A 10,592-nucleotide genomic window follows, 5' to 3' on the forward strand; every position below is an offset into this window, starting at 1 on the left:
ACAAGGCCCTGCTGGAGTTCTGCTGAGACACCCCTACCTTGTCCTGCCTTTTGAGCCAGCAGCCTGGTTCTCCCCATGTATTATTCAGCTCCCGAGAGCTGGCCAGATCCCATTACACTGACCGCAGCCCTGGGCACCTGTCCTCCCCATTCCCCTCCTCCCTAGCTCAGGATCTGGAGGGTCCAAGGTTTTCCACCAAGGTGACATGGTGGGCTTCAGTCATCCCACCCTGGGCTCAAGAAACCAATCTCCACTTCTGGCCCAGTACAGGTGTGCCAGGTGATTTAGGGCAGATAGTGTCCCATCTCTAGGGCTCAGTGCCTTCCTCTGTCAGGCCACAGTGGCCCAAGGGCTCCCTTCAGGGGTTGTGCCAGCTGAGGCGCAGGGGGTCCTGACCAGGATCAGCACAGTTGTTGCCACAGTGAAGACTGAGATGTCTTCCCCAGCACAGGCCTCACAGGCTTTCCCCATCCCAGTACAACACCCACCCACTTTCCACACTGCTCAGAGTGAAACCCAAGGCGGCTCTAGAGGAAATGAATTATGGATCCACCCTCCCAGAATCCTGGCCCAGCCCTGGTCACACGACTCTGGTCAGTTGCTGCTGTTCTGAGCCCGAGGAGGCTGTGTGTCCAGCTGCACGCAGGACTTCAAGCAGGTCCTCAGTCTCCTAGTCCCTGAACCTGTGATACCGGACTTAGGCTGGTGGGACACAGGTGGCCACCATGGCGAAGGAGGAAGATGAGGAGAAGAAAGCCAAGAAGGGGAAGAAGGGGAAGAAGGCCCCGGAGCCAGAGAAGCCCAAGCGGAGCCTGAAGGGGACATCTCGGCTATTCATGGGCTTTCGTGACCGGACACCCAAGATCTCCAAAAAGGGCCAGTTCCGGAGTGCATCAGCTTTTTTCTGGGGCCTCCATACTGGCCCCCAGAAGACCAAACGCAAAAAGAAGGCCCGCACTGTGCTCAAGTCCACATCAAAGCTCATGACTCAGATGCGTGTGGGCAAGAAAAAGCGGGCCATGAAGGGCAAGAAGCCATCCTTCATGGTGATCCGCTTCCCAGGCCGCCGAGGCTATGGGCGCCTCCGGCCACGTGCCCAGTCGCTAAGCAAGGCGTCCACAGCTATCAACTGGCTTACCAAGAAGTTCCTCCTCAAAAAGGCTGAGGAGTCAGGCAGTGAGCAGGCCACTCTGGACGCCTGGCTCCAGCGCTCAGGCTCCCGAGTGGGCTCCCGCAAGCTGCCCTTCCCGTCTGGCGCCGAGATCCTGCGGCATGAAGGCCCTCTGCGGAGGTTCCCCCGCAGCCGCAGTATCTATTCCTCGGGAGATCCCGTGGGCTTCCTGCCCTTTGAGGACGAGGCCCCATTCCGGCACTCGGGCTCCCGAAAGTCACTCTACGGGCTTGAGGGCTTCCAAGACCTGGGCGAGTACTACGACTACCACCGAGAGGGCGACGACTACTACGACCAGCAGTCACTCTACCACTACGAGGAGCAGGAGCCATACCTGGCAGACTATGGCACCTACAGGCCAGCCTGGCCACCCCACGGCGGCCACTACTATGGGTACCCGCCAGAGGACCCCTACAACTATTACCACCCTGACTACTACGGGGGCTCCTTCTACCCCGGGTACACCTACGGCTACGGCTATGATGACTATGAGCCGCCATACGCGCCCCCCTCAGGGTACTCGTCTCCTTACAGCTACTATGACCCCTACGAGGGCGAGGTATACCCCTACAGCTACCCCCTGAACCCCTACATGCCCTATGACACGCCGTACCCGTCGTATGACCTCCCGTACGACATGCCCTACGACGTATCCTACTTGGATCCCTACAGAGTTCCCTACCCTGTCCCATACGCTGAAGGCATTTATGGCAGTGGGGATGAGGCCATTTACCCTCCCGATGTACCCTATCTCTACCCGGAGGAGTCAGCCTTCGGGTACCCCTGGGTGCCGCCACCTATCCCATCACCCCACAACCCATATGCCCACCCCATGGATGACATCGTGGAGCTGGAGGAGCTAGAGGAGCCAGAGGAGGTCGGTGGGGAGCGTCAGAGCACATCCTTCCGCCTGCCCAGCTCCGCCTTCTTTGAGCAGCAAGGCATGGACAAGCCTGCTAGGTCCAAGCTGTCCCTCATCCGCAAGTTCCGCCTCTTCCCACGGCCCCAGGTGAAGCTATTCGGGAAAGAGAAGTTGGAGGTGCCCCTTCCACCGTCGCTGGACATCCCACTGCCCTTGGGGGATGCAGATGAGGAGGAGGAAGAGGAGGACGTGCCTCCAGTGCCCTATGGCCACCCTTTCTGGGGCTTCCTTACGCCGCGCCAGCGCAACCTCCAGCGCGCCCTGTCTGCCTTCCGTGCCCACCGGGGCCTAGGCTTCAGCCCCGGGTTTGGCCGCCCCCATCCTCGTCCAGCCACCTCGCTGGCACGGTTCCTCAAAAAGACGCTGTCAGAAAAGCAGCCCATCCCCCGGCTCAGGGGCAGCCAGAAGTCCCGCAGGGGCGGCCCCTTGGTCAGGGAGGCAGCATACAAACGCTTCGGCTACAAGTTGGCTGGCATGGACCCCGACCGGCCCAACACGCCTATCGTGCTGAGGAGGGTCCAGGCGCGGGCTCGCAACAATAACAACTCTCACCGCCCAGCTCCGCGCCCGCGCCCGCGCGCGCCCTCGCCCGGGGCCCGCGCTCGCGCCCTCACCCACTGGAGTGCGCTGGTCTCCCCGCCCGCGCCCGCGCCCCCGCGCGCACCCAGCCCCGGCCCTCCGCCCACCCCGCCCTTCTCCCCGGTCCTCTCGGGCCTGCCCCGACCCCCCTCGCCCTACGGCTCCCTCCGCCGCCACCCACCGCCCTGGGCCGCCCCAGTTCACGTGCCCCCTGTGCCCCAGGCGAGCTGGTGGGCCTTCGTGGAGCCCCCTCCCGTGATCCCAGAGATGCCCCCCGACCTCCTGACCTTTTCCGGACCCCGGCCCTCCTTCAGGGTCTCCCGTCCTCCAGGGGCCGCCCTCGGCTTCCCTGGGGCCTCCCCGCAGGCGTCGCAGAGAAGGGCCTGGTCTCCCCGGCCCTCTCCGCAGCCCTCGCTGAGAAGCCTGCCAGGCCCGGGCTACCGCTCACCCGTGGGGCCCCCGTCCCCTCGGATGTCCATCCGAGGCTGCCCCTTCCAGCCACCCTTCCCGCCCCCGCCCTGTCGGCCCCGTTCACTGCGAGAACCCCCGGGTCCCCACCGAGCCTCTGGGCGCCTGGGCCCGCCAGGCCCTACCCGGCCTCCCTCACCGCCCTCTCTGCTAGGCCACAGCCTGCGGCGCCGCTCCCTCAACCTGCCCTCGCACCTCCCTCACACTTGGCGGCGACTCAGCGAGCCTCCCACCAGGGCTGTGAAGCCACGGGTGCGCCCGCCCTTCCACCAGCCCGGCACCGGGTCCTGGCGGGCAGCGGCTCCCCCTGTGGAGCCCCGGGAAAGCCCGAGAGAACCTCAGGACTCAGAAACGCCCTGGACAGTGCCCCAGCTGACCCCCAGCTGGGAAGTGGATGCACCTCCCACCCAGCGCCCACCCTCCCCCTGGCCAGGGGGTGCAGGCAGCCGCCGAGGCTTTTCCAGGCCACCCCCTGTGCTGGAAAACCCCTTCCTCCAGCATGTCGGCCCTGTGCCACCTCCCCAGCCTGAAGATCCACCTGTAGGCTCCACCAGTGTCTTTCTGGGCAGACACCACGACCCTGGGCCTGGACAGCTCACCAAATCAGCTGGCCCTAGCCCTAAGAAGCCTGAAGAAGAGGCCATCCCCAGGGACTCTCAGTTACCAGCAGAGCCAGAGTCTCCTATCCAGACACCCTCCAGGGATGTCCTTCCAGAGCAGAAGGCTTTAAGACTCAGCCTCTCATACCCACTCGCTGCATGTGACCAGACAAGAGCCACGTGGCCACCATGGCGCCGCTGGGGGACACTGCCCAGAGCCCCAGCCCCCTTGGCACCCAAACGTGCCCTAGGGCCCCTGCCCAAGGAGGGTGAGCACCAGGCAGGCCCTGGGCGTTTTGCTGTGGTCATGCCTCAGGTGCAGAAGCTGAGCTCCTTTCAGCAAGTTGGGCCTTCCACCCTGCAACCCCTTGCCCCTCCAACCCAGGAGCCTGAGCCCAGTTCTGAGCCGCAAGCCTGGAGTTTACGCTGTTCCCGCCTCTGGCTGCTGGTGAATGCCCACCGACCATGGCCAAGAGTACATACCCACTCCCAGTCCTGCCGCCTGGGCCCCAGAGCTTCCTGCTTGTCCCTCAAGGGCCCCTGGGAAGAGACTGGCCCCAAAAGCTGGCAGAACAAGGTATGGGGGCCCAGGTCAAAGAGAAGCTTGGGGGGTTTAACCTAGGAAACAGGAAGGACAGGAGAGATGGCCTGAGGAGCACTGTGAACAAGCTGCTTACTGCCTGCTTGGGCCTTAGTCTCCACATCTGTAAGTTGGGGAGAATGGCCTTGACCTCTCAGAGCCTCTGAAAGGTTGAACAAGGGTATGCCCAGCACTGGCAGGCCCAGGACAGAGATGTAGGTAGGGTTCTTTGGGGGAAGATATCTCTGTCAGTCCCAGCCTGGGCTTTGGGCACCCCTACCCTGGTCCAATCTGGATGGTGGATCTGGCCCCCACATGCCCCTCAGAAATTTTGGCCAAGCCAAGTGAAAAATTTTAGGGCTTCCCTGTCCACCTTGTCCTACCCTCACATCCAGAGCTGTGCTGTTCTTCCAGCCTCTTACTGACCCTCTCCCAAATTGGTGTCACATCTCTTTTCAGAGCTGCTGCCACTCTTTGCAGTCCTCTGGGCTGAGGGGCTCTGGAGTAGACAAGGGTGGGGGCCTCAGGACCCAACCTTCCAGCCTCCTCATTACAGAGTGGAGAAACAGGCCCAGAGGTCACACAGTGGATGAGGGGCTGGGCCAGCAGTCTGTCTGGGTCACCTGTGAGGTGCAGGGCAGGCAACCCATCTGAGGGGTGCCTGGCCCTTGTCTGGCTGCCATACTCATGGCGGAATGCAGCCTGATCCTAGGGTGGTCACCGGAGCCTCCCCCGGGACAGCCAGGGTGGGCGGGGCAAGCAAGGCAGAGAGTGCTTCTCAGCCTCTGCAGACGGTACCCAGCAGAGCAGGCAGCCAGCAGGCCCCAGCAATGGCGACTGGGGCAGCCTGGCTGCTGGGGGGGCCCTGGCCCCGGCGACGGGTGCCCCGAGCTGTGTGGGCTGCAGCATTGCTGGAACGTGACGTGGGGCGCCCAGCAGTGAGGGGCAAAGATGCCTGGGCCCTCCTCACCCTGGAATACGTGAGTGGCTGAATTATTCAGGGTCTGCAGCCAATGAAGCACATGGGCAGGTGGGTGGGCCTAAGGCCAGGGCCGAAAGGGTGATACTCTCTGTGCCCTACTTAGCAGCTCAGCAGCGGGCACACAGGGCTCACTCCTGGTGTCCCCTTTCCTTAACTGCTCAGGGAGGGGTGCAGCTAGGGTGGGAAAGGCTGAAGATGTACATGTGTGTGCTCAGTCATGCAGGTCCCATGCACATCTGCGTGCCTAAAGGTGTTTGCGAGGGTGTACCACAGCCAAAGGAAGAAAGCAAATGTGCCTGCTCACCAAGGTCTGAGCAGACGTGGCATCCATGGGTGTCAGGACAATTTGTCTCCCCTCTGCATGTGTGCACATGTATGTGTGCATGTAGCAAAGACCCTACAGCCCAAAAATAGTACCAGGATTTCCATTCTTAAGATACGCAGGGTAGGGAGGGCACCTGCTGTTTGCCCACGTGCACACAGCAACTATATGTGGAGGTTATGTGTCCTATATCCACAGGCCTCCTGAAAGCCCGTAGTGTGTGTGGGAATTGTATGAGCTGCACAGCCATTGTGTGGGGGGCCATATGCAAGTGTACATGCACACATTTGCCCTGAGATAGGCGTGGGGATATGGTGCTGATACACTCCGTCTATCTTCATGGACATGTCATGTACCAGGACACAAGTGTCCATCAAGTCGTCACATGAGCCAGTGTGTAGGGTCTTTTGGTCCAGGGACAGCTGAAACCTGGAGGGAGCTGGTGCATGCACATGTATACCTGCATGTGCTCACCCTCCAGGGCAGGATACTTGGGAGCTCCTAGAAATACTCGCCCTAGGAACAGGTGATGGGGACAAGCCAGTGTCCCTGTGTGTGTGGGTCACCTTTAGCTTCCATGGGCAGCAGTGTTCTGTGGTAAGGAGGCCTGCGAGACCCACCCAGCCTGGCCTTGAATTCCCTCTCTTTGGACCCGGCTGGTGTGTCCAAGCCACGGGCTGCTGCAGGGTGCCCTCCAGCCTGTAGACTTGCCTTCTCTTTCACAGATGCACTCCATCCGCAACCTGCCAGCCGTGCGGTTCCGCGAGCAGTGCAGGGAGGATGGTGTGGAGGACATGACACAGCTGGAGTGAGTGGGCAGGGCCATGGGGTCAGCAAGACTCACTGTGGGGTGCCATACTCCCAGCCAGACCACGTCCTCCTACCATGTGCCCCTTACCTCCCAGAAATACTTGCAGAGCCTCATTTCCCCTGTTTGCAAAGCTGGTATCATGGGGTGTCACAAAGACCAAATATGTTTTCTGTAAGTCATACAGACCTGGGTTCAAATCCCAGCCCCACCACTTACCAGCTAGGGAGCCTTGGGCAAATCATTTAACCTCTCTGCCTCAGTTTCTCATCCACCAGGTTGGGGGCAAGATGGCTGTTGTTGTGATGGTGCTGGCACATTGCAGGTGCCCAAAATGTGAGGCTATGGTGGTCAGCATCATTATTTGGTCAGCCTACAAGTCTGCCATCCCCAACCCCCAGTGAAGTAGGCACAGTGATTGTCATACCCACTGGACAAATGAAGAAATTGAGGCACAGGAAGGTGAAGTAACTTGCCCAAGGACTCACAGATGGTTGGTTCAGAAATGAGACTTGAACTTTGTCCTGTCTGACAAAGGCATTGCACTGAGTGGGGAAGGTACCCATGCCAGCTCTGGGGGCACTGACAGCCCTCTCCATGCCCTTCCAGAGACCTCCAGGAGACTACTGTGCTGTCCAACCTCAAGACCAGATTTGAACGGAATCTCATCTACGTAAGACCTGGGGCTGGTCCTCAGATTAGGGAGGCAGATGACTCTTGGGCCTGAGTGGGAAGCATAGATTTCTCCTGGTAGGCCCTAGAACTTGGCCTCTGGTTTGAACTCTGGTGTTTCTGTCATTTCAACATAGAATACTAGGGCCTGGGACTCTAAAATCTGAAGTCTTAAAATATAGAGTCTTAGGATGGTGGATGCCAGAGCCAGAGACCTAGAGATAGGGCATCCAGAAATGTGTGACATCCTCTTAACCAGGAACCCAATGGATAAAGCTTCTAGAGTCCTAGAATCTATAGACATGGATCCCAGGGTGGGGACAGCCAGAGGGGTGGAAAAAGCCCAGAGCCGCAGAATGACAGAACAGGTGCCAGAGGTCTAGAGCCACAGTGTGGAAGGCCAAGACAACCAGAAGGGCTCTGGCCACTTCAGGATCCTCAACTTCCTCCCCACTCCAGGCAGGATGGAGGCAGAAGGCCCTGGAGCCTGAGCCTGACTGTGAATAAATGAGGTAGGCGGGAGCTCACACTGCTGCTCTGAGGACTGCAGCTGTGGGGTATTGATCGCTGCAAGCTGCTCCTAGCCTCTGTCTGGTGCAGTGCCTGAAGTCCACTGTCAGAGCACCTGACCCATCCAGCCATCCAGTTGTTAGGGTCTTCTGGTGGGAACACTGAGATCAGGCAGCCAGATATCTGTCTTCATGGAAACAGGCATCCAGGTTCTTAGAGCAGGGGAAGGAAGGACACAGAAGGACCCAGAGGAAGCATGGTGCTGAGGCCAGTGTCTGCCCACAGACGTACATCGGCAGCATCCTGGTGTCGGTGAACCCATACCGTATGTTCGGAATCTATGGGCTGCAGCAGGTGCAGCAGTACAGCGGGCGAGCCCTGGGAGAGAACCCACCGTGAGTGTCTCTGGGGCTGGGGTGGGGACCAGGATGGGGGCAGGAGCACTTTCCTGAGGGAGTGAAAGGTGGATGGGACTGGCTGCTTGGCTAGACACAGATGCCCCCTACCCAACCCCTGGGAACTTTGGGAGCATGGGGGCTGGGGCCAGCTCCAGTGACGCCTAGCGGCCTGCCTCCCCAGGCACCTCTTTGCGATTGCAAATCTTGCCTTCACCAAAATGCTTGATGCCAAACAGAACCAGTGCATAATCATCAGGTGAGCCAGCCTGTGTTATGTGGGGGATAAAGGGAGGACCTCAGGTAGCAGGTCTGCATCCAGCCACCTTGGAAAGCCACCTATGGGGCCTTGGAAAATCTCTGTTAACACATTGGACTGGCCTGCTGCACACATCTTCTTGCTTCGTGATACCCCCAACCTCACATCAGGGGGCGGTAGAAGGTTGATGCTCACTCTGCCCCTTTGCCCGGTCAGTGGAGAGAGCGGCTCCGGCAAAACTGAGGCCACAAAGCTGATTCTGCGCTACCTGGCTGCTATGAACCAGAAGCGGGAGGTCGTGCAGCAGGTGAGTGTGTCTGTCCATTGCCTGGTCTGTCTACATATGCATCAGCTGACCGCTCCTTGATGGGCACACCCTGTGTGTCCCACTTGGAGGATGGAGCCTAAGTTCCAGAGGGGACCTTGCCCTCGGCTGCTCTGTCTCCCATCCCTCCTGCCTGGGGAGGGTGTGTTTCTGCCAGCCTGTGTTTCTGTAGCAGCTCCGGGTTCCGGCTCAGGCCAAGTCAGAATAGAAGCCACATAGACAAGGGGATTCATCCCATCACTTCTGCCTGGCTCGTGTTCTTAGTTACAGCCCCAGGCTCATCATATTCTCATACTCAGAGTCTGTGTAGCCCCTGATAGTGAAGAGCCAGGACAGGTCTGAGTGTGGATTTGGAGTGTTAGTAGATGCCAGGGGTGGGGTGTTGGTGGACACTGAACCAGGGCCTGTGCAGAATTGGGGGTTAGATGACAAGGTCAGGGCTAAGTCCTCTGAACCTGAGAATATTAGGACCTCAACCATTCCCTGGATAAAGGTTTGCTGAGGACCTACTGTATGTAGGCCCAGGATGGGCCCTGGGGAGGAGACAGCAGCGGCCCAGGCAGGCACACATTCACACCCTGTGGGATTACACTCTAGTGTGGAAGCAGAGAGAAAAATATGTGTGTGCATATACACTGTGTGCACAAAAAGCAGATTACATGCATGTAAAAGGGTGGTTCATTGTGGAGAAGACTGTCAGGAGGAGGGTGGGGAGTGTTGAGGCCTGTCATTATAAGCATAGTGGTAGGAGAAGCTGTGCTGAGAAGGTGAGGGAGAGGTCTTTCAGGACAGCTGGGGTAGAGGGGAGAAGCACATGCAAGAGCTCTGCAGTGTGAGCAAGTGTGGGACATTCAGGGGATGACAAAGTGGCAGCGTGGAGTCCAGGCAAGGGAGAGTGGGTTTCAGGCCAGGGAAGTGGCAGTGGGGGTGGTGAGCATGGCTGGAGCTGGGTGCAGGGCAAAGTCAGCTGGCAACTTGCAGAAGGACCTGGCTGAGATGTGATAGTGGACAGCCCAAGGGCAATCTAGGCATTCAGCCTGAACCACAGGCAGCTTGGAGGTGGCTGGGCTATGGAAGGGCAGATTTGTTTAGAAGAAGCATCTGCTCAGCATTCACTCAGAGATGGTGGGGAAACAGCAGATGCACTGAGTCAGGAGCTCAGAGGGCAAGGGCTGGCCCAATAGCTCAGGCTCAAAACCACAGACTCCCAGAGTCTAAGCCCACAAAGGGTTGCATATCCCCATCAATGGCAGGGTGATCCTGAGGGCATCAGGAGCGTTGCTCAGACCTTAGTGGGAAGTGAGTCAGCCCAGGCTTTGTAGTCAGGAGGGGTCCAGCCTGGTCCAGCCCCCTCTTATGCCTGCCTTGGCTGGCCAGTCATTCCCATCCCAGCCTGGCTTCCCTAGTGTCCAACCAGATGACTTCTTTGCTCCAGCCACAGTTTTCAAAACCTTTCAGGTAAGATTTCTGGAAGGGCTGATTAGATAGGCAGTTGTGTTCTGATGGTGAAAGGATGCTGGATATTATCAAAGGCTTTTTCTGCGTTAATTGAGAGAATCATAAGGTCTTGGTTTTTTATTTTATTGATGTGATGTATTATATTTATAGATTTGCATATGTTGAACCATCCTTGTAACCCTGGAATAAAACCAACTTGATCATAGTGTATAAATTTATTGATGTGTTGTTGAATTCTGTTTGCTAAGATCTTATTGAATATTTTTGCATCAATATTCATTAATGATATTGGTCTATAATTTTCTTTCTTTGTTGGATCCTTTCCTGGTTTGGTTATCAGGGTGACATTTGCTTCATAGAATGTTTTGAGAAGTATTCCTTCTTTTTCTATACTTTGGAAAATGTTATATAATATAGGTACTAGTTCCTCTTGAAAGGTTTGATAGAATTTGGATTTGAAGCCATCTAGTCCTCGACTTTTCTTTTTAGGGAGATTTCGTATTGTTGATGCTATTTTAGTGGTTGATATAGGTCTATTCAAG

General features: G+C 57.8%; 1 protein-coding gene across 1 annotated transcript in view; it reads left to right on the top strand.

Moving 5' to 3' along the window:
• Window positions 1-725: 725 nt before the first annotated feature.
• Window positions 726-10,592, top strand: part of MYO15A (myosin XVA) — a 65,369-nt gene continuing 55,502 nt past the window's right edge. The window contains exons 1-6 of the mRNA XM_023514060.1: window positions 726-4,316; window positions 6,349-6,431; window positions 7,041-7,104; window positions 7,899-8,008; window positions 8,193-8,267; window positions 8,484-8,580. Coding sequence (XP_023369828.1) covers window positions 726-4,316; window positions 6,349-6,431; window positions 7,041-7,104; window positions 7,899-8,008; window positions 8,193-8,267; window positions 8,484-8,580 — 4,020 coding nt within the window. The remainder of the gene's footprint in view (window positions 4,317-6,348; window positions 6,432-7,040; window positions 7,105-7,898; window positions 8,009-8,192; window positions 8,268-8,483; window positions 8,581-10,592) is intronic.

Source organism: Otolemur garnettii, unplaced genomic scaffold (genome assembly GCF_000181295.1).
Source record: "Otolemur garnettii isolate 467f Iridium unplaced genomic scaffold, OtoGar3 scaffold00046, whole genome shotgun sequence".
NCBI lineage: Eukaryota > Metazoa > Chordata > Mammalia > Primates > Galagidae > Otolemur > Otolemur garnettii.